Below are 25363 nucleotides of genomic sequence, written 5' to 3'. Positions count from 1 at the left end.
AATTTTGTGAAAAAGAGTACAGGAATTGTTGTACAGGAAATTTTTGCAATAGAAAATGTTATGACCTATACCTGTAGCAAACGGTGTTTTATGGCTAGTTGAAACTGAAGGTGACACTGCAGGGCAAATCGGCGGTCAGTCACTATACTTGCCGAGGAGTTGCGGGTAGGAACTCTGACTGTACCTGACAATGCATGCATGCAATTCATTGTTAGACGTGCTTGTTTTCTTGCATACGCCCCGAGCCACCGCTTGCAGCTTGACTAGGCTTCTCAAAGAGCTATATGCTCGTCTCGCCTGTTCATTATAATTTTCAATTATCAAAACCAGAACACGAAATGTTAAGTTTAGCCATGTCTTAGATGTTTGAAAAAGAAATGCATGTAGTTACAATGACCCCTGAAGAATGACTGGATTTTAATTGCTGCAATGTCCTCTCTGGTTAAACGTTTGTCTGAAATGACGATCTAGACGAAGCTGAGATGTTGGGGAAGTCTCTAGCTTCTTTGATCGTTGGATGGTGACTTAGTTTCTGCTATGAATAATTGATATGTCTCTTTGGTGGGATCATTTGATAAACTTATTTCGAACTGCGTTGAACCAGTTTCTAGCGGTGCCAATATTTGCAAAGTCGGGTTTTTGTTTCTATGTATCTGATTCGAGGAGGAGGAAGGGGGGGGGGGGGGACTTTAAGGCAAGGAGTTATGCCGTGCAAGCCATATAAGTGCTACTTTTTCTTGCTGAACAATGATCGTCAGACTAAGAACGTGGGAGGATGATTTTATAGGGTAAACTATTTGTATCACTATTTATTTTATTATTTCCTTTTTCATTTGACCACCGATTTTAAAATTTGTTAATCAGATCACTTAATTATTTTAAGTACATCAATTAAGTCATTTATCGTAACACTTAATGAATAGGGTGATCGGGTTGTTAAAAGAATTGATATGATTACATATTTGATCTTCATATCTATATATTCTATCAACTTAATTTTAATTTAATTAAATAAATTTAATCTTCATTTAGTTTGTGACATGTATCAATACCTAATTGGTATATTATTCAATTTTTTTACATATATAATTACAAAAGTATTATTTAATAAATTAATATAATTTAAAATTATATATATTTTTGTTGCCCTCCAGTTTCAAGGTTTCACCTTATTCTAGACCGATTCGGGTTGTACACTGATTTTGGTGGGTGAATTTCTGCATACACAATGATTCAAACCTGACATTGCTTAAGTGATATCAAGTGATTACCACTTGAACCAACCATTTGATTAATTTATAATATTTTTGTAACATTTTTAAAGAAATAATTTTGAAGATAACATTAATAAGAGTATAAATGAGTCCATAAAGTATAATTCTCTACCGTATCCGGTTGTATCACAAGAATAAAAGGCCCAGCGTAATTAGAGTGCCAGGCCCAGTTCAGCGACATTTTCAACAGAGTTGGGTCTACGTGGAAATGGGTACATCGGCCATTTTCACCTCTTCTCTTCCTCCTTCCTTCTAGTTGACTCCCGACAGTCGACTATTGTTAGGGATTATAATTGAGTCCGAAAGTTTTAATTTGATTCGATCTAATAAGTCAGATTTTAAAAAAATTTGGGTTCAAGTTGAGTCGAGTTAGATTTTTTAAGGAGTGTTGTTGGAGGGTGAAACATTTTGACATGAACCAACTTAAGGATAATAATGTAATTTCCTTAAAAATTTATATTTTCTTAATTAAATCCTTATTTTATGCTGGGTTAGGTAGGATAGAATTTACTCAAAAAATTTGAGTTGGATCAAGTTGAGGGGAAAATATATATTTTTCAGATCGGATAATGTCGTATGTACGATATATAATTTTTAGGTCAGATCAAATTTAGATAGAATTCATATTTTCAGATTGGGGAGTTTTCCCTAAATGTTGTCCGTTTCGCAAAATTTAATTGTTTGTATATCAAGTAAACTTCATTTTCTGATTTATCAACTACAAACTTAATCATTTTCAGACGGCGTAATATTAAAATAAATATCGAAATTATATTCTAAATTGATTTTGTATCTAAAGAATTTTTTGTTAAAAATAAGTGTAATATTTTCTCCGTTACACTTTTACGTAATTACCGTGAAAAGACAGTTAAATGACACGTGTCATGTTTATATTTTATTTTTTAAAAGAATAAAATATTGTCTAAAATAGTTTTTTAAAAAAATTTAAACGTGACACGTGTTATTTAACGATTTTTTTAACAATATACCCCTAAAAATATAATTAGAAAAATTAGATACTTATCTTTAATTAAAAGTAATTTACATATAAAATTTAATTTTATGTATATTTAGACATTTATTTTTATATTAAACATTTTATGATTAAGTTCATACTTTTTTCGGGGGAAAGAACTTTATTATTTGAGTTTTTTGGGTGACTGAGGATTATTCATGGTTGTTGACAGAAATGGTTTCTTGAACTGGGTTCGACCTTCTCCTGAACAACAAAAATCTTGCATTAACAAGTAGTAAACCAAATACAAACTAGTTGATTTGTACATTCAAACTAGGCATATTCCTTTGTTTCTTGTGGGGAATTTTCCCTTTTTGATGTTTATGTTATTATTACCAGGTCTGGAACTTCAACCATGACACTAAATACAAAGGAGCTACTGCAAAGCCGGTTTCCTGCATTAAGGAACAAGGAGCTCTCCAAAGATGGTTATTTAATCAACCATGCAAGGGTTTTTTGTTGGTTCTGGTTTTGAGACCTATGAAAAGGGCAAGACTGCTCTGCAGAAACTGGAGGTTTGTTGTTTTTGCATATTGGGTTCCCCCCCCTGTATATGCAGATAACTAGTACTGAGAGGTATATCATGCCATATATTTTTGGTATTGTTTGTAGGCACTTTGGATTAGATCGGGCATTTGTTGATTCCAAGACTCCTATTAAAGTGGGGAGAAGTTCTGTGTTTGTCTCAAGGAATTTCTGCCATGGGTCATGATGCCTCTCCAAGTGGTGTGTAAAGGAGAACATAAGGGCTAAGACTAAGAAGACCGTTGCCTCCTTTGGCTTTGGTAGTGGCACATTACAAGGTCACCTATTGGTTAGTGTTTACTGCTTTTTTCTTCTGAGTTGCGGTTTTTAGTCTCAAAACAAAATATGACTTGGGTTTTGGTTGGGTCAAGTTATTGTTTTCTTTTTGAGTTTGAAATGGCTGATTATCTGCATGAAGTGTTTCCTGTGCTTTTGAAAGTTTGTTGAATACAATCAGATTCTATTGATTGCTTATTGCTGCATACATAGCCTGATTGATGATAACAGGGTTTGGATTTTTTGCTGGAAATCAGGCTGGGAAAGAACGGTTCTCGATCGAGCTGGACGAGAATGATCAAGTGTGGTATAGAGTAATTTCCTTCTCAAAGCCTGCTCGCTTCATATCATTTGTAGGTTACCCTTATGTTCAACTGAGCAAACGTATTTCGCTCATCAATCTGTGAATGCAGTTCTGAAACATATTCAGTGACTGTATATATCGATTCTTATACTTGGTTTGTTTGAAACGAGAAATCGAAACTTTGAGCATAATAGCCTATATTCTTAGGAAAGTCTTTGAATCGGATAGTGTAAATGAGGTTCTGTTTACGGATATCCTTCATTTTGCAAGACGATCATGGCATAGCTCACCTAGGACATCTTTGGATTGTGAAGTTGAAAGTTAATAATATTAATAATTTAATTTAAAAATTAATATCATTTCTTTGAGTTGCTCGCTAGTTTTTCTTGAGTCGGGTGTCAAGTAGTTTTGTTTCGGCTCATTAAAATTTGAGTCAAGTCTATTCAATTCTAGTGATGACTGAACTTTACTCGAATCTAACACTCATTTTGTCCCTACCTGTACTGATCCAGCTACCTTAACAGGCCTTACTGGCAGCCATTTTCTAATAATTGAGGTTGTTGAAGATGCTCGTAAGCTTGTATTACATGACAATTGGGTGGCACTTCATTAAAACAAGGTCGTACACCAGGTACAAATACATAGGATTCTCTGACATTATTGAATTGAAACAGGTCGATATTATATTCATGTCTATTTTTGGTGTTAAAAACAATGTAATGTGGATATGCAAGATTCATCGGTGATCCTATATTTAACCCCTAGCAACCGGCTGAAATTCATGGGAGCCACAAGTGGTTCTGATGCACCAAACAGAGTCAAAGCCGCCAACTCTGATGCCCTTTGCGTTGGATGGAACCGGTCCCAAAACAAGTACTCGTCGGGGTTCAAGCAAAAGCTTGCCATCTGATTGCAGTCATAAGTTCCATTCCCGCAGCAAGCTGCTGCAATGTTCTTGAAACCTGAATAAAAACATGTTCATTGGATTGTCAAAATGATTATTTGTTCGTGTCGGGTAATAAGTAAATGCTTACCGAAGGCCAACATGTCTCCCATGAAGAAACTGGTCATCAGAAACGTATTCGCCATCGAATACTTCATGTCTTGGACTTGGGAGCTGAAGTTGTCTAATACGATCATCATGCTTAAGGAGAACTCTAGTGCAAGCTCTTGAGCCGGTTCGAAACAGCTATTGATACCAGTGAAGACGGCTCGAGCGAATGGGGTGCACCCGATTGGCGAACGGTTAAAACTGCGAACGTTTGTGCTCCGAGATCGTATAGAGTCTGTGACATATGTGGAAACATGTATAAAAGACGCACCATAGTTCAAGGCTTCAAGTGAACCAACTGAAAGAAGGGGAAATCATGGTCGAACCTTTATATGATACGCGTATGTGGATATCAGAGTGGCGTTGAACTCCAGTACCGACATTGGCGGCGTGGGGTTAAGCAGATATTCGAGGATGTCGTTGCTTCCGATGCTGATAAGAAAGAATGCTTTCGAAAGAATCATATCGGTTGCTTCTTCACTGCCTGTCATGTTGGTGATGTTTGAACTAATGGCTGAGAACTGTTTGATCTGATCCTCCAAGGAAATCGCCCTTTTCTGCAGATGTAATTATGTAATATGTAATTTAAGCCTTGAAGTTTATTTGAAGTTCACAGAACTAAAAAGATGAAAAGTCACGTACTACTTGTCCAGTATAGTTCAAAATACTGGATCCTCCAGAGGCATAGTTGGCACCCTGCACTATTTTCTCCTGGAAAGTTGATGGAGCGTTGACAAGGTATAGAAATGGCGGCGGACTCTTCGTTAACCTGAGAAGAATAGCTAAACAAATTGATCAAAGGAGTCGTTAATACTTGTCATGATCACTAGCAAAGTGAAAAGCTAATGGCGGATTCCTACCTATCTGATCCGCAGTGTTAAGGCCGTTGCTGAACCTCCCCGTTGGCCTCGAGTGAGGGAAATCAATACCATTGAAGTAGAAATCTGCCCTGGCCAGGCACCCAGGAATGAAGTCGTTAGTACCGACATCAAGGGTCGAGTCCCCGAATATGTAGACGGCTGGTGGTGCTGCCAGTGCCGCTGCCGCCTCAGCCGGAGGAACAACGAAGTTACTGCAATCGACGCAAAAACACAAAGGAAACATGAAGCATACCTCTTCGCCATGCGACAGTGGCTATTTGACGCATAATCAAACTTGTGATTTGGAGTATTTATACATGCAGAATCAAACTAAAAGTTACAACCTGCAGGATGTGAAGACAGTGATTATGCAGGCGGAATATCCTGTGTAAAAGGATCCACAACAAGCACGAAACAGAATAACTCCAAATTGAATCTTGATGTCAAGGAAAAAAACAAGAAAAATATAAGCAAAGGAATCAATCATATGAGTAATTTTCGCCATGAATGATGTTTGGGAGACGATGATGATTGGTGAAAAAACTTATGTGGCGTGGCGACATGTGTAAGCTCGCAGCAGCTCCATTAGGCGGCTTAGTCCGACGTTAAACCACAATGTTGAAGGCGTGTCTTTAGTGGAAGTCATTTTCATCCTGCTCATGCATGCTCCAAAAAAGCACGTAAGTTTGTTTGCTTTTTCCAATCACATGAAGCTTAAGACACTAACAAAAACCAATTTGACGACAAATCAAATCTAAAACAAGGTCGCTTATAGTTCCTTTCGGCCCTTAACATATGCGACAGACTGCAAGTTTAATAATTGGTTATTTGCATAACCTTATAAGCTAATTTGATTCAAAAAGTTGTTTTAAATAAAATTTGAATCATGAAATAAGAATCGTCAGATACAAATTTTTGAATCATCAAAGATTCACCTACAGTGAATATTAGAATAAACTACACGTTTAGTATCCTAACTATTTTTGTTCTATTTTGGTCACCCAAATTCTTTGCACCAAATCCATCATATCCGCAATTGTCGTACCATTATTTTTACACTTCTTTTCCTCCCCCTTGTTCTTCAATTAATTGTACCTGGCGACACGTACGGGCTTCACAAAATATAAAACCAAAATTTGAACATGATTATTGGCTGTTAATGCATGGTCGTGGTCCATATGGTCGGATAATAAGACAAAAGCATACTCATTTTCCCATTGAAGGTACATAGCATTAGCATGGATGACATAGAAGACAAATTACGTGTTTCCCTTGCAGCCATTTTACACAGAAGCCTTTCATATGAACCTCTAGATTTCATCTACCCGTACTGGATGAGCACAAGCATGAGGCAGTATCCATAATACAGTCTTAACCCTTAAAAAGATTAGCACACATAGCCGAAAACAGCATAAGAGGCTTCTCATGTGCTAATTCTTGAATGCATTTGCAGTAACAGAAATTACGATGCCACAAGCCAATTTTTCCATATAATGTAGTGGCTCATTTTATCGATCAAATAGGGGTGTCAAAATTGCAACAAATAAGAACTACAAACCAGAGAGACTGATATTCGAGGGCACACTAGTTAGACGGCTAGCCCTTGTTCTCTAGCTTTCTTCAACCACTTGAGCGTAACCTCCAATGTTGAGTAAGCAGCAACATCATTTAGACTCTTACTCTCAACAGCATAGTCAAACACATCATATGCCTCTGCAACCCTACCCTCCCGACAGAGCGCTCTCACAAGAGTAGCATAAGAAGCAGTCTCAAGCTTCATACCAGCCGACTTCATTGCCCCGTATAACTCCATTCCTTTCTCCATCAATCTACATTTGCACAATCCATGAAGCAGTGTATTATAAGTGCATGAATTTGGAGTACAGCCCTTTCTTTCCATCTCCTTCAACAGAACAACAGCACCCAATGCATTCCCTTCTCTACACATTCCATTCATCAGAGACGTGTAAGTAACAGCATCAGGTAAATGCCCCGATTCGACCAAAATATCTAAATACTTCCTAGCTTCTTTACTCTCCCGGATTTCGATAACCCGAAAATCAAAGTATTATAAGTCACAAGATCAGGCTCGACACCTTCCTCTTTCATTTTCTTATAAACCTCTATCGCTTCACTCCCTTTACTCAACATACAATACCCTTTCATAATGGTGTTATAAACAAAACAATCTGGCTTAAACCCTGACTCATTAAGCACACCAACCAATCTCATTGCCTCACGCAAATTCTTCGAATTACAAACATTATCAATCAATATGGTATAAGTAACAAGATCAGGCTTTATATCAAACGATCTCTTCATATCATCAATAAAACCGTAAACCGTGCTCAAAGTTCTACACTTGCATAAATTCTTAACAAGAAAGTTGAACGTATAGGTATCAGGCGGAAACTGCTTTAAAGAAAGTTCTTTTACCAATTCGACCGCATGGTCGATGCGCCCTACTTCGCAAAGAGACCGAATAGCGATATCGGTTGTGACCTGATTGGGTTTGAGCCCATTATTGACCATCATGTTAACTATCTGGTTAGCGGCGGAGAGGAGGAATCAGGTGTTTTGCAAGATTGGGAGAGCAAGATGTGGTAAGTTGATCGGTCGGGAGAGAACAATGGTTGGGTTTTGACCATGTGATGAAGAAGGGAGATGGAGTCATGGAGGGTGGAGATTGAGGCATAGGATTGCAAGAGGGGTTGTGGAAACGAAGATCGATGGAGGACTTGGTTGTGGCAACGATGTAGTTGAAAACCTTCTTGGCGGATGAAAGGTCGGGAGATTTGAATAAGGTTTTGGCTTTGCCGGATGCTGAGGAAGCTTGGGGTTTCCTAGAATGTTGGGGCGGTTTTTTCTTGGTGATTTTCTCGGGAATATGATTTGGGGTTGGGATTTCTAAAGGGAGCTTTCTAGTGAGGGAACTCGAGATCGCTGGACGAAAGGAAGGCGGGACTTTCCCCATTTTTTCTTCTTTAGTGGGATTTGGTGAGTTAGGGTTTTGCAAAGGAAGTGTAGAAAGGTGGGAGGAGAATGTGAATATGAAATGCTATTTATAAGGGCCCAATTTCAGGCGTTTTTACCCAAGAATCACACAAACAATCAAATAATTATGTCACTTATATTTTGTTTAAATATTACCGATTTAGCACTCCTTCTAATAGAGTAATAATAAAGTGTATTTCTAAATATGTACCTTCTTGTGGTTCTATTCGAACTGACATCATAATGAAAAAACGTGGATCGGGGAATTTGACACATGGCGGAAGGCATAAATAATGATTCGTGCATTCCATTAAATTACCACCTACCCTTTAATACCGTCCAACTGCCCGTCCCCATCCCCTCGCTCGTATAAATATCTTCCCATACAACACTCAAACCACACCAAAAAAATTTATAATCTCCCTTATTAATTCTTGTAGCAAGCTTTAAGTAAGTTTTGATGTCGTTTTTAGAAGCTATAATTTTTTTATTATATTATAATCATTTAATAGTTTATTATTTAATTATTATTTTATTTACTAAATTTCTTATTACTTTTTGCAGTTATAAAATGAAATGTGAGTTGCTACGTTTAAATAAATCATATCTCGAGTCATTTTGCCCATATGGTAATAATTTTAATTTTTTATTTTAATTATTGTGAATGTTTTATTCATTTTTTATTATAAGTTTATATTTTAATTTGTATATTATTTAATTAATTAGAGGAATGATCGTATATTAGATCCATTTATTCGTAACGCTAAGTTAGAGATACCGAGTCGTGTCTGGTCGTATCTAGCTGAGGTTGGATTCGATTACATAGCTAAATATGAAGAGCACTGTAACCTTGAATTCAACCTTATTTCTGCACTAATTGAGAGATAGAGACCAGAGACACACATATTTCATCTTCCGTGCGGGAGTGCACTATTACGTTGGATGATTGTTGAAACATTTTTGATATTTCGATATAACAAATTAAGTTAAATGGATTTTAAGATTTTCCAAATGATTTTCTAAGTATATTCGATATAACTATTCGAATATCAAAACATTACTCCAAATATTTCAAAAATCATTTTTAATCCTTACTTAAGTGTAAAATTAAGTTTTAATCATAAAAAAATTTCAAAATAATCTTACAAAGTATTTCGAACCAATTCAAAGCCAAAAATTACATATTGCTCAGAGGGAACCGATTCCCCCCCATAGGAGGAACAGATTCCCCCTAAATGGTTTTGGCCCCGAGATTTCCAGAATGCTCGGAGGGAACCGATTCCCCCCATAGGAGGAACCGATTCCCCCCTAAACAGTTTTGCTCCGAGAATTCCAGTATGCTCGGAGGGAACCGATCCCCCCCAAGGGGGTACCGATTCCCCCCTTGTACAACGGTCGAAATATTTGAATTTTACACTTAGGAACCGATTCCCTTCAAGGGGGAACCGATTCCCCCACGCTCCAAGCTGTTTTATTAAATGTTTTCACACTAAAACAGCTATAATATCTTTTCTAATCATCCCCAACGTTCAGAAGTGATCCAAGGTGTATTTAAGCAAGCTTAGAAGCCATTGATCAACAACAAGAAACATCAAGCAACTAGAATCAAGAGAGAATCAAAGAGAAATCATCAAACCTCAAGTTTCAGCATTTCAAGCCTATTTTCATTCAATATTCATTTTGCTTTCAAGAACACTTTTTGTGCTCAATTGTATTCATCTTTGAGTGTTCTTTTCTTTGTTCTAGAATTGTGCAAACATCTTACCTTGTGAGGTTTTCTTGTAAGTTTGCAAATTTGTAATCTTCTCTTTGGGAAAAAGAGTGTTCTCAAGAGTTGGGGTATACTCTTGAGGGAATTGTAAGGTTATCTCTTTGGCCTCAAAAGAAAGAACAAATTAGTGAATTTGTTGGAAAATCCTTAGTGTGGATAGCTAAGGTAGTGGACGTAGACTTTATTTGAGAAAGTCGAACCACTTTAAATCGCTGTGCAATTACTTTCAATTTTCTGCAAAAGCTTCCACAAAAATTTTAATTGCCAATTCACCCCCCTCTTGGCCGATTTCGTCAATCGATTAACTCAACAATTGACATCAGAGCCTAACTCATTTGAAGGTTTTATCGCCTCTTGAGTCGATTCGGGAAGAGTTATATCGATTATTAAAGTCACCAATGGCCTCCGCTTCAAACTTCGACTCCGGTCTCGATTCGATGCCCGTCAACAAGCCTCCTTTCTTCAATGGAGCTAACTATGCCTATTGGAAAAATAGAATGATGTACTTCATTCAAGCAAGTGACATGGGAGAATGGAATGCTGTAGAAGAAGGATACATCAAACCTCTCACTCATCCAAGGTTGTGGAGTGAAGGAGAGACAAGAATGTTCCAGCTCAACTCCAAAGCCATCCATATTATATTTGTGCTCTTGGACCAGATGAATACGGAAGAGTTTCATCGTGTACAACCGCCAAAGAAATATGGGACAAACTTCAAGTCACACATGAAGGTACAGATGAGGTAAAGAAATCAAAAATTAGTATTCTAACGCATAGCTATGAAAATTTCAGGATGAAACCAAATGAAGACATCAAAGCTATGACGGATAGATTTTCAACAATTGTCAATGGTCTCAAATCATATGGAGAGATCATCTCAAATGAAAAGCTTGTGAGGAAGTTAGTCTACTCCCTCCCAAAATCATGGCAATCAAAGAAGACGGCAATCATCGAGTCTAAGGACATATCGTCCTTAACTCTTGAAGAACTTATCGGTTCACTCCTCACTCATGAGATGATGCTTGAAGATGAGGTGGACCTTGATAAAGTTGAAGAGACACCAAAGGAAAAGGAGAAGAAGAAAAATATTGGAGTTGCTCTCAAATCCACAAAAGATGAGAGTGATTCTAATAATGATGATGATGACGAGGAAATGGCATTGTTTGCCAAACGGTTCAGAAAAATGATGAGAACTTACCAAGGAAAATTCAAACGAAACGAAGGCCTCAAAAATGAACCAAAAGAGAAGGACCCAATCATATGCTATGAATGCAAAAAGCCGGGGCATGTCAAATATGATTGCCCATAATTGAAGAAAAAGGGTCAATCAAAGAATAAGCACAAGGCTCATGTGGCTACATGGAGCGATGAAGAAATTTCCGATGAAGAGGAACAAGAAGTAGCAAACTTGTGCTTGATGGCATTCGGGGAAGATTCTAAGGTAACCTCTAACTCATCCGATTTTGATGATTTATCTTATGATGAGTTATTTGAGGAGTACAATGGGTTGGCTTCGGATTATGAGAAATTGTTTTTAAAATATAAAAATGATGTTTCAAAATTGAAAAATGAAAACAAACTCATATCCAAAACCAACAACGATCTTGAAAGTAAAATCAAAGATTTGCAAATCAAACTAGAAGAGTTTGAAAAGAAAAATTTAGATTTGCAAAATTTACTTTCAAAGATCAATGATGATCATCAAAAGAAAATTGATGATCTTAAAACTTCTTTTGATAAAGTTGGAACAAAACATTTTGAAAGAGGTGGAAATTCAAAATCCAACTTTGTTAGAAAAAGTTTTAGAAACTACAATCATAGAGGTCCCCAAAGAACCTCTAATGGAAAAATCATTAGAAGTATGTGGGTTCCTAAAGAACTCATTACTACTAAAGATAAAAATATCCTACACAAATGGATACCTAAGGGGACTAGGATTTTGGAAACTAATGAATATGGACCCAAAAGAATTTGGGTACCAAAAATCAAAAATTAATCTATGTTTGTAGGGAAAGGAGCATTGCTACAAGGCACGGGAAACAAATTCAAACTCATGGTACCTTGATAGTGGATGCTCAAGACATATGACCGGAGACAAAAACCGGTTCATTGAGCTTAACGCCAAAAATGGAGGAGAAGTGACTTTTGGAGACAATTCAAAAGGTCACATTGAAGGTATTGGTACAATAGGTAATACCTCTTCCATACAAATTAAGAATGTTTTATATGTGAATGGATTAAAGCATAATCTTTTGAGTATTAGTCAATTATGCGATAAAGGATTCAATGTCTTATTTGAAATTAATGGTTGTAAAGTTATTGACATTGCATCTAATCAGATTATGCTTATTGGTCATAGAATAGGAAACATTTACATGGTGCATTTAGATTCTATTGATATGACTAATTTATGCCTAGTTGCTAAGGATGAGCATGATAGTTGGTTATGGCATAGGAGACTAGGTCATGCTAGTATGAGTGTTTTGCAATGGTTAATTCAAGGAGACTTAGTAAGAGGGTTGCCTAAGCTTAAATTTGATAATGATAAAATCTGTGATGCTTGTGCTAAAGGAAAACAAAAACGAGTTTCTTTTAAATCTATTAATGATGTATCAACTAGTAGAGTATTACAATTGATCCATTTAGATCTTTTTGGGCCAACTAGAACTACTAGCTTGGGAGGAAAACAATATGCTTTTGTCTTGGTAGATGACTATTCTAGATACACTTGGGTTCTATTCTTAAGTACTAAATATGAAGCATTAGAAAATTTCATCACATTTTCAAAATAATCCAAAATGAAAAAGGTTACTATATCACTAGTGTTAGAAGTGATCATGGAACTGAATTTGAAAATCTTGGATTCATTGAGTTTTGTAATTCTAATGGTATTAGCCATAATTTTTCAGCACCTAGAACCCCTCAACAAAATGGAGTTGTTGAGAGGAAAAATCGAACTTTAGAAGAAATGGCTAGAACCATGCTTTGTGAAAATAATTTGCCAAAATATTTTTGGGCGGAAGCCACAAATACCGCTTGTTATGTTGTAAATCGAGTAATGATTAGGCCAATTTTAAAGAAAACTCCATATGAAATTCTCAAAAATAAAAAGCCTAACATTAGCTATTTTCATCCTTTTGGATGTAAATGTTTTGTTTTAAACAACGGTAAAGAAAATCTTGGCAAATTTGATGCTAAAAGTGATGAAGGAATTTTTCTGGTTTATTCCTTAAATTCTAAAGCTTATCGTGTATTTAATAAAAGAACTTTAGTTGTAGAAGAGTCTATATGTTGTTTTCGATGATAATCCCCTTCCGAGGAAGGATTCTTCTGTTAATGATGATGTAGGTATTGTACAAGCAAATGACGTTAGACATGACGTTGGAGAATCATCATCAAAGGAAGAAACAAAAGATGAGGAAACTCATGATCCCCTCGAGAATCCAACCATTGAAGAAAGGGAAGTATCTTTTCCAAGAGAGTATAACTATGTCAAGGATGGTGAAATTATAGGTGATCCATCAAAAGGGGTAACTACTCGATCTTCTCTTAGAAATATCTGTAATTATGTTGCATTTATTTTATGCATAGAGCCTAAGAACATCAAAGAAGCATTAAAAGATGAACATTGGATTATGGCTATGCAAGAAGAATTAAATCAATTTGAGAGAAGTAAAGTATGGACATTAGTTGAAAGGCCTAGTAATAAATCTACTGTAGGTACTAGATGGGTTTTTAGAAATAACTTGATGAAAGTGGTAATATAGTGAGGAACAAGGCTAGACTTGTTGCTCAAGGCTATACTCAAGAAGAAGGCATAGACTATGATGAAACATACGCTCCCGTAGCTAGGATGGAAGCAATTAGAATGTTATTGGCATTTGCATGTTTCAATGAATTTAAATTATATCAAATGGATGTTAAAAGTGCATTTTTAAATGGTTTTATAAAGAAGAAGTGTACGTGGAACAACCTCCAGGTTTTGAAGATTCAAATTTTCCGAATCATGTTTTAAAATTGACAAAGCTCTTTATGGTTTAAAACAAGCTCCTAGAGCTTGGTATGAAAGATTGTCAAATTTTTTAATTGAAAAGATTTTTTAAAAGGAAAGGTTGACACTACATTGTTTTAAAGAGAAAAGGTAAAGATTTATTAGTAGTTCAAATTTATGTTGATGATATAATATTTGGTTCTACTAATGATGTTCTTTGCCAAGAATTTTCTAAGCTAATGCAAAGTGAGTTTGAGATGAGCATGATGGGGGAGCTCTCATTTTTCTTGGGACTCCAAATCAAGCAAAGAAAAGATGGCATCTTCATTAATCAAGCTAAGTACGTCAAAGATATGCTCAAGAAGTTTGGACTGGAAAATGGGAAACCTCATAACACTCCAATGAGCTCTTCAACAAAGCTTGACTTAGATGAAGGAGGTAAATGTGTATGTTAAATTATATAGGTCAATGATTGGCTCTTTGCTTTATCTAACTGTAAGTAGACCGGACATTATGTTTAGTGTTTGCTTATGTGCTAGATTTCAATCATGTCCTAAGGAATCACATTTACTAGCTGTTAAGAGAATCTTTAGATACCTTAAGGACACTCCTAGTTTAGGACTTTGGTATCCTAGAGACTCTAGCTTTAGCTTGCATGCCTTTTCTGATGCGGATTATGGAGGATGCAAATTAGATAGGAAAAGCACCTCCGGTACTTGTCAATTCCTTGGAAATATGTTGATTTCTTGGTTTTCAAAGAAACAAAATTGTGTTGCATTATCTACCACTGAAGCGGAATACATTTCAGCCGGTAGTTGCTGTGCACAAGTTTTATGGATGAAACAACAACTTTTTGATTATGGAATTGAAGTAGGTATTATTCCTATCAAGTGTGACAATACTAGTGCTATTTGTCTCACTAAAAATCCCATCCAACACTCTAGAACTAAGCACATTGAAATAAGACATCACTTCATTAGAGACCATGTCACTAAGGAAGATGTAGTTATAGAATTTGTTGATACTTTGCACCAATTAGCGGATATCTTTACAAAACCCTTAGACAAGGAAAGATTTTGGACACTTAGGAGAGAATTAGGTTTGACCAACCTATCTTCACTTAGTGTTTAAAATAATTTTAGCACTTTTAATAAATCTTGAAAAATGCTTATAATAATTTTTGATTGCATTCTTGCTATTAGTTAGGGGGAGTTTGTGATTTTTAATGAAATTAATTTTATGTTCAAAAATCGATTAAAGATTAATTTAATTGTTTGAACATAATTAATTTTTGATATATGAGTTGCCAATACCACTAGAAAAGATTAATTTAGCATTTTGTGCTTAAAAATCAGATTTTAGCATTTTGGTGCAGAGGGAATCGATCTCCCCCCTGAGGGAACCGATTCCCCCTTTGAAGGGGAACCGATTCCCCCCCACAGGGGAATCGATACCCCCTGGGGTTCTGTTAAAATCGGACAGAACCTTCAAACACCCAAAACCCTCCTTTGTTTTTTTCTCTTCTGCCGTTTCCTCTCAACTCTTCTCAAATCTCCATTTTGCCTCAAATCAACGATATCAATCGGAAATCACTTCAAATATCATCTCCTAAACTTGCAATCATCATTAAAATCGTGCAAACAACATCTAAATCCCCTCAATCTTCATCTTTCAAGGTAAATTTTTCTAAACTCTCTATTTCATTATTTTTGAACATAGGATTAGTTTCAATTAGTTCTAGGTTGAAATAGTGATCGGGCATTGATTATTTAGGGATTAGAAACTAGATGTTACAACTAATTTCATCAAAACACAAGAATTTTTCAAATTTTTTTAAATTTTCGAAATAAAAAAATGTTATTTTTCAAATTATTGTGTTTTGATTAATTATGTTGTTGTTATGAAAAACTATACATATATTGTTTCTCAAAACCATATTTTTCAAAAGTTTTTCAAAAACTTTGCCCATTAGGATTGATTTAGAGAATCTTGAAATATTGAGGACTCATTTGAGTTTTGGGATTAATTGAATTGCATACATTTGTTTTAAAATTGCAGGTTATTCTATCTATTCCGATTTCCTTCACCATGTCAAATCCTAAACGTCCTAAGTCTTCATCTAGTCGTTCTAGTCGTCAACCAATCCTCCTCCTATTCCTCAAAATCCTATTCCAAATCTTGATCCTAACTTGACTATCCAAAATTCTTGTTTCAATCAACCGGGTCCTAAAGATTATCGTTATTGGTTTTACCAATATTTTGACTCGTATAAGATTAGGGAAGAACGTATCCCATCTCTTCAAACTATGGTTGATATTAACTTTAAATATCTCCCTATCTTGCACGAATGGAAATTTGATAACTTTTCGAACTTGAACCCATTGTCTATCATCAACTTGTTCGTATCTTCTACTGTAATGCCGTTTGTATCAAAATCGTGACAAAACCAAACCATAGGAGTGCGTTCCTACCTCTTAGGTCAATATTTCCATCTTGATCCGGATTACATAGCCAATGCCTTAGGCTTGGACAATGAAGGTTTATCAAACGAAAAACAAGTTTTAGGCTCACGATATAAACGGAATGATAGTGCAAGTGTTTTAGATCTCCATGAGCGTTTCCTTCATCTCATGATCACTTGGTGGTTTCGACCATCCGGGGGTTGATATTCAACTCTTAGAGCTTTAGATCTTTGGTGGTTGCACTGTTTTGAAAACAATATAAAAATAAACCTCTCCGAGATTATCTTTGCTGAAATTGTTGAAACCGTTAACCTAGTGCCAAATAAGAAACTCTGTTCTTCACTAGTTTACGGTTGTATTCTTAGTAATCTCTTTTCTAAAGCTGAACTTCGAGTTGGTCTAGATGCCTCATTTCCTCTTAAGAAACAAATCAATCTTCTTTCTTTAACAAGAGCGGGATGGGTCAAAAATAAGGAAACCGGTGCATGGGTTCGATCTTCTACTCCGGGAGCTAGTTCTTCACAAGCTCCACCCGAAGCTGACGAAGATCCCGAGTTTGAACAATTAATGAGGGATATTGATGAAGCTGAAGAAGAACCTGAACAACCCGAGGAGCACGCACAATAATCGACTCAAATGCCTCCATATTTTCAATCCTTTATGGAGACATTTGATTTCCGTTATGCTACAATGGATTCGCGCTTTTCCTCTATAGAGTCTCATTTATCCACAATGGGAGCTCAACAATTAGAGATTCTTCAGGAGATGCGTGCAAACATGAAGCAACCAATGCTCGTATTAATGAACTAACTCATGAAATGGCTGCTATGCGAGGTTTTCCTCCTACCGATCCGGATGCTTGATTTTGTGTTTAGCTTTACATCTTTGAACAAAATGAATATTGTTTCAACATTTTGAATTGTTTGATTTTGTGGATCGTTGGATTTTGGATTTATGAATAGTGTGAACTTATATGTTTTATTCATTTTTGCATCATTTACATAATTATTAGCAATATGACCAATTTTGCCATATCACATTATTTATGAATATTGATTTATGAAACTAATGGCTAACCTCTCTTTTGATTGTGATCTTAGCAGCTTAAGCTTATAATTAATAAATCAATTGGCTAAATGATTTCAAAACCTTGTTTTACAATGTCTTTTTGATTTAACAAAAAGGGGAGAAGAATAGGTGTTAAATGTTTAATAAATTGAAGAAGTGTTAAAGTAAGGGGAGTAATTTCAAAACTTGATTTCAAAAATCTTAAAATTACTAAAATGTTTTTTTATATCAAAAAGGGGGAGATTGTTGAAACATTTTGATATTTCGATATAACAAATTAAGTTAAATGGATTTTAAGATTTTCCAAATGATTTTCTAAGTATATTCGATATAACTATTCGAATATCAAAACATTACTCCAAATATTTCAAAAATCATTTTTAATCCTTACTTAAGTGTAAAATTAAGTTTTAATCATAAAACAATTTCAAAATAATCTTACAAAGTATTTCGAACCAATTCAAAGCCAAAAATTACAGATTGCTCAGAGGGAACCGATTCCCCCCATAGGAGGAACTGATTCCCCCTAAATGGTTTTGGCCCCGAGATATCCAGAATGCTCGGAGGGAACCGATTCCCCCCATAGGAGGAACCGATTCCCCCCTAAACAGTTTTGCTCCGAGAATTCCAGTATGCTCGGAGGGAACCGATCCCCCCCAAGGGGTACCGATTCCCCCCTTGTACAACGGTCGAAATATTTGAATTTTACACTTAGGAACCGATTCCCTTCAAGGGGAACCGATTCCCCCACGCTCCAAGATGTTTTATTAAATGTTTTCACACTAAAACGGCTATAATATCTTCTCTAATCATCCCCAACGTTCAGAAGTGATCCAAGGTGTATTTAAGCAAGCTTAGAAGCCATTGATCAACAACAAGAAACATCAAGCAACTAGAATCAAGAGAGAATCAAAGAGAAAGCATCAAACCTCAAGTTTCAGCATTTCAAGCCTATTTTCATTCAATATTCATTTTGCTTTCAAGAACACTTTTTGTGCTCAATTGTATTCATCTTTGAGTGTTCTTTTCTTTGTTCTAGAATTGTGCAAACATCTTACCTTGTGAGGTTTTCTTGTAAGTTTGCAAATTTGTAATCTTCTCTTTGGGAAAAAGAGTGTTCTCAAGAGTTGGGGTATACTCTTGAGGGAATTGTAAGGTTATCTTTGGCCTCAAAAGAAAGAACAAATTAGTGAATTTGTTGGAAAATCCTTAGTGTTGATAGCTAAGGTAGTGGACGTAGACTTTATTTGAGAAAGTCGAACCACTTTAAATCGCTGTGCAATTACTTTCAATTTTCTGCAAAGCTTCCACAAAAATTTTAATTGCCAATTCACCCCCCTCTTGGCCGATTTCGTCAATCGATTAACTCAACAATGATGTTTCCATACAATTGGGGCTTCCAGTAGATGGGGATGTTATTTCTGGTGTGGTGGATGGTAATTGTAATTCCTTGTGTGAGGAGTATCTTAGAGGTATCATGCTTAATTTCAACGGTGATCGAATACCGTTATCATGGTTGGCTATAAATTTTCAACATTTAAGTGAAGACTTGTAACACCCTTACCCGTATCCGACCCGGATACGAGTCCGAGATGTCACATTGACATTTCAAAACCTTTACTCTTGCAAAATAACAGAACATTTGGACTTATATTAAGAAAATACGATCATATACGATTAAATTGTGTTTCATTATAAAAATTCAAGTTAAAAACGTTTTTATGAATAGTAATATAGGGTATGAACAATACTATACCGTATGAACAATACTATGAACAATAATGAACAGTACCATGAACAGTACCAAATGTTAAATTTTTTCCAGATTGCTGCTAGGGTACCGATACCCTGCTACAGTATTTCCGTAAAACATACATAAACTCTTAAAATTTAACCTTTCATCGCTATACATTTACCGTTTACATATATACGTTTAAAACATTACAGAACTTGTCAGAGCATATACCATTTAAAACATTAATTACATGCCAACTACTTTCACTATCCAAAATACATATAATTCAAAATTCTTTTCTGATCTAATATTCGGTAAGAAGCAACTGACATGTCTTGCTCCACATAGCTCTTTATTATTCTCGAAACCTACGTGTGAAACAATCACACGCTAAGTCTACGACTTAGTGAGGCATTTAAACATATAATGGAAACCATAAAACATTTCATATAACAAAATGTATATATGCACATATACCATCATTATCATGATCTCTATCATAATCATTAACCCATTTATCATATGGTCTTGTACTTATCATTTATGTATATCATGTAACACATATCATTTCAAAAAGAAACACACATAACATCATATAATAATAATGCAAAACACTTTTGATATCTTTTATAGGCCCATGTAAATTACTGAGAACTTAAGGTATTCGAGTATATTGAGGTTGTGCACTTATGCTGTCACCACAGCTCGTATAAGTCCTACTGAGTGGCATATGAAATTTGTCCCGAAGGACCTATGTATATCCTGAAGGATCACTGTATTTGTCCTGAAGAACCGTGTAGACCCTCGACTCTTGGCATGTGTAGACACTAATTTTCGTCGACATATTTTTTCCCCCTTTATATGTACCTACATATTTATATATATACATATTTTGAAACTACGTATATAATATATAGTTTTTAATAGTTTTTAAAATTATATAATATATAGTATTAAAAAAACATTTTAGAAAATATATATAATATATAATTTTTAAAATCATTTGGAAAACTTATATATATATATAGTTTTTGAAAACATTTTTGAAAACATATATATTATAGTTTTGAAAGCATTTTGAAAACATTTATATTATATAGTTTTTAAAACATTTTGGGAAAATTTATATAATCTTTTTTGAAAACATGTTGGAAAACATTCGTATATTATATAGTTTAAAAAAAAAAAACATTTTGAAAATTTATATATTGTATGTTTTTGAAAATATTTATGTATATATATATTATTATTATTATTTATTATTATTATTATTATTATTTTTCATTTTTTTAACTTATTTTGGTTTTGTTTCAGGTCCAAACGGGGTCCAAATAAGTCAGAACGGGCCTGAACCAGCCCAGCACAGGTTTGTGGTCTGAGAACCCTAGGCACGCATGTCAACACGCGCCGCACGGGAGTTCAAGGGTCATGAGCGAAACGGCCGGCCGTTATCCCGGGACTGACCCATCCCGGGATGGTCGGTCAACCACGAACCGAGTACTCCACAATATCCGGGGTTCTCAACGGCCGGCGGGGGTTATAAAAACCCACGGCCAAGTCACTGCCAGAAAAAAACCATCCACTGGAAACCCAAGAATCGGGCACAGCACACCGAGAGAACAAAGAAACCAAGACCAGAAACCATCATCGTGTACCACACAGTCAAAACACATCAACACAACAAAAACATAGAACATCACAACATCAACACAGCATCAACAGTACTAAAGTACACGAAAACAGAGCCAAAATAACATCACTGAAGCCAAACCCCAAACACAAGTAAAGGAATACATAAAAAGGCCAAAGCCAAGAGAAACCGAGAGCGGGCACGGCGAGAACAGAAGCGGAAAGGTCGCCGGAAAGGTAAAAGGTCGAGACTTTTTGTTTAGATCTACTCCGGTAGGTGGGGTTTTTGGGGATTTTAGGCTTGGTTTCGTGTTTACGGGGTTAAGGGGAACATCTTGCTAAGGTTTGGTTTTGTTTCCGGCGGCCGGGGCGGCGGCGGTGCGGCTGAGTGGGCCACCAGACGGTGGCCGGATATCGCCCGAGAGGAAGGGCTGTTTGAGAGAGATATCTCTCATTTGAGAGAAGAGATCTGGAAAATGGAGAGAAATGATTCAAAATAGGCCGGTTTTGGTATTTATATACCAAGGACCATCCTGCAAATACAAGATTCTTAAATCCCTTCCGTAGTCCCTGATACTTTGAGTCGCAATTCATTTTGGTCACTACCTGTAAATTTGCCTCCGAATTTCCAATTTAATCAATTTGGTCCATGTTTATATTTTTTATATTTCGTGAATTGGCACCTAACTTTTTCTTTTCTCTTTTGCAGTTCATTTTAATACCAATCTAGTCCATTAATTTCAATTTGTCTCAATTTGATCCTCTAAGTCGATACTTTATTTTATTCTTTTTTTTTATGTTTTTTTTTGATTTATCTAACATTTGTCTATTATTATATTTTCTAACATTTTTGACCTTTTTTAGAAGAACTCCAACCAATCAAAGGTAAGTAATGTGAATCGAGTTTTTAAATTTAAATTTAAATTTTAAATTTTCGCAACTAAGACAACCGACAAATTAATTGGTACCGAAAGGGCGGTTCAAGGGTGCTAACCCTTCCTTGACCGTAATCGACTCCCGAACCCGACACGTTTCTGGTACAACGCAGATCAGGTAAGATGGTGTCCGACCCACCTAAATTCATTTTAAAATGGTCGGTGGCGACTCCCAACCCAATCACTCAAGTCAAAGCCCAATTCCGGGGCCCAACCCGAAAGACGGTTGCGACAGCTTGGCGACTCCGCTGGGGACAGGTAAGTGAGTCAGGCCAGAATTAATTTTCGGTTGTCTTTTTATGCGAAAATGGTAAATTTTAATTTTAATTTATTTATTCGATTCAAATTATTTACCTTTGATTATTTTGTTTCAAATAAATAGTTGTACTAATATTTTTTAATGATTTCAGATTTTTTTCAAAATTGTCATCTCTAAGCTCTAAACCCGAGCTCTGAACCCTTTTAAGTGGGGGTGAAAGCGACGCATTCGTGTGAATTTATTCACCGCATATGCCTAGCAAGTAGCCTTCGGGATTCATATACCTTATGTCTTCGTGTGAATTTATTCACCGTGCGGGCATAAGGGAATGTGTCCCCTCGAGTTTAACTTAGTCCACACAAGCCTGTGATGGGTTTAGGACTAAGGGTCTGGTAAGCCCAAGGGGGCACCGGCAAGGAGAACTCGAGTACCGTTTTTAGAACCTAAACCGGGAGAGTACAGGGAAGTAGAGCCCACCCCAAAACCTCATTCCGAACCCTAGGATGCTTTGTTTCCTGCTTTATTTTCTGTTCAAAGCATGCGAACTAGACAAATATGCGGTTAGGATTTGTTTAAAATTAGCCTGCGGAATAGAAATCATGTCTGGGTAGGAATTAAAGCATGAGGGGTAGATATCATGTGGGGTAGGATTTGTTTTTATTTTTATTATTGTTTTGATTTACCTCACTAACTCTTTTATTTTTTGTCTTCTTTTATTATGTTTTTATCATTCGCATCATTTAAAACGGGGTGTTGATCCACCAAAATGTGTTTGTTAAACGTAAATAATCTGCATTAATGGGCAAAGGGGTTATAATACAAAGAGATAAAATCTCAGAAGTCCAACCGTGATCAAAGAATACTCAAAGGCAAAGTTGCAGGGGCAATACGAGGAAAAGGTCACTGACTCGGTCGCTCCTTTCGAAAATACAAGAACAAGATAGTGAAACACTAGCTGAGCTAGATGCCATTACTGACGAATTCAAGAAGCAAGCTTTGGATAGTTTCTCTCGATGGAGGGCTCCAATGACACTTTCGTTAGAAACAAGCTCGGTAGAAAGTGAAAGTCGAAGATGCAGTCCTTCGAGATCTTTTTTGGGGCAAGCATCTCATTATTTGCACATTTTAGCCAAAGGAGCCGGAATGGTTCGACAGGATATTCAACTAGTGAAAAAGACGAATCAACTTGTCAGAAGCTGTACAGGATTCGTACCATCAAAAAGAGTTTTTTGTCTCTTCAGACGTAACACTTTTGTCACCAATAAGGGTTATTCAGAATAACAGACACATTTTTTTGGATCAATGCCTCGAACATTTCATGCATCATATATTTAGACATTTTGCATTTCTTATTTTCTTTGCATTTTGTTATTTTCTTTGCATTCACATTAACTAACATAAACATGTCTCATCAAAGGGAACAAATACTGGATACACCGCCTCAAGCATTGGACACACCCCATCCACATAACACTCGTTTGAAGAAGAGGATGGAAGCCAGAATTACACAAATCGAGGAGAATATGTTAAAACTACAGAAGGAGCTAGAAGACAAGATAAACCAGAACAGTCGAAATACTCTGGAAACAATCACAAAGAACCAAGAGTCCTTGGTTGATCAGATCGTTGCCAAGTTAGTTGGCTTACAACAGACCAGTGCGCCTGGGGCAGGTTCATCGGAAGGGGTAACTATACAACCTACCCCACAGGTGGTTATCTCACCTGAAATCTTACCAGAACTTCGAGGGGACTCATCTGCTGCAAAGCAAAGCCCTCGTCCTCTGTATTCAACCCTAAGAACAATCCGGGTTATTACCATGTACCGGATTTGGACGAAGAGGTAAAAGCGAGGAAGATGGAGAAAAAAATCAAACAATTGGAGGACCAAATGAATATAGTCAAAGGAGACCGTGACTACCATGAAATCGATGCAGCGGAACTTAGTCTAGTCCCGGACTTGGTTCTTCCCCCGAAATTTAAGTCCCCGGAGTTCGAGAAGTTTGACGGGAATAGTTGCCCATCCACTCACATCACCATGTTCTGCCGAAAGATGACAGGATATGGAGGAAACGACCAACTTCTGATCCACTGCTTTCAGGATAGTCTGTCGGGCTCAGCCATTCGGTGGTACAACCAGCTAAGCCGATCAAATATCAAGACCTGGAAGGACCTGGCCAAGTCATTTCTGGAACAATACAAGCATAACAATGACATAAGGCCAGATCGAGTTATGCTACAAAACATGGAAAAGAAGCATAACGAGAGTTTCAGGCAGTACGCACAAAAATGGAGGGACTTGGCTGTGCAAGTTCATCCACCGTTAGATGAAAAGGAAACTCGGAAACTTTTCGTGCAGACTCTGAAGGCTCCATACTTCGGGCATCTGGTGGCGATCACATCAGGAAGCTTTTCAGACTTGGTTATGGCCGGAGAAATGATTGAGTCGGCCATAAAGCAAGGCAAGATTAAGGATGGGGAAGCCAGTAAGAAGCCTCCTATGAGGGAGAGGGATGGAGAGGTTAATAACATCAAACACTCCAGCAAAGGTGTTACAATCTCCAGCCCAAATCAACTGCAGCTGTACCGTTAGGTACTTCTAAACAAGATTCCAGGAGGGAAAGGGAACATTTCGACCCAATTCCCATAACCTACAAAGAGCTTTACCAGCAACTTCTTGACACCCATGTGGTGTCACCATATCCAGTAGAACCCATGAAGCCCCCATACCCCAAGTGGTATGATGAGAATGCGTATTGTGAATATCACGGCGGAGTCCCAGGGCACACAATTGAGAACTGTTACGCATTCAAGAGGGTTGTACAAAAGATGCGCAACCAGAACTGGATCGACTTCAACAACTTGGGGGCATCCAAGTGAGGGATATCATTTCATCATTTGAGGCATTCTGTTTGACTTTGTTTTTCTTCCATTTTTTTCTCAAGTTTTTGTAAAGACATTTTAATCAAATTTATGTTACTTTAAAGGTTGTAAGCAATGAATCACATTTGCAAACTCACAATTCTTTGAATATCATCTGAATTAAGAAACTCTGTAAACGGTTCAAAGTTACGAATCTTTGACGAAGTAACATGATTTAAAACAAGGACTTTGACCTTATCCAGTTCTTAGAATTAACCAATTTCCCTTTCATAAGGTACGGACAACATGGGGCATCATTTGCATATGACAATTACTATGTTTTTTAAGATGTTCA

General features: G+C 36.5%; 1 protein-coding gene and 2 pseudogenes across 1 annotated transcript; 1 reads left to right on the top strand and 2 right to left on the bottom strand.

Annotated features, from left to right (window-relative positions):
- The first annotated feature begins 2447 nt into the window (after window positions 1-2447).
- On the top strand, window positions 2448-3523 carry LOC120118381 (annotated as a pseudogene).
- Window positions 3524-4099: 576 nt separating this feature from the next.
- Window positions 4100-5569, bottom strand: LOC120118380 (annotated as a pseudogene).
- Window positions 5570-6319: 750 nt separating this feature from the next.
- On the bottom strand, window positions 6320-8321 carry LOC120118667 (pentatricopeptide repeat-containing protein At2g17670-like). The gene is given in 4 exon segments (XM_039138679.1): window positions 6320-7339; window positions 7342-7857; window positions 7860-8015; window positions 8018-8321. Coding segments are annotated over 4 exon segments (1380 nt in total). The 5' UTR covers window positions 8280-8321; the 3' UTR covers window positions 6320-6893.
- Between the last annotated feature and the right edge of the window lie 17042 nt (window positions 8322-25363).

This window comes from Hibiscus syriacus, unplaced genomic scaffold (assembly GCF_006381635.1).
Source record: "Hibiscus syriacus cultivar Baekdansim isolate YM2019G1 unplaced genomic scaffold, ASM638163v2 tig00110328_pilon, whole genome shotgun sequence".
NCBI lineage: Eukaryota > Viridiplantae > Streptophyta > Magnoliopsida > Malvales > Malvaceae > Hibiscus > Hibiscus syriacus.
This window is presented reverse-complemented; position numbering and strand designations above follow the sequence as displayed.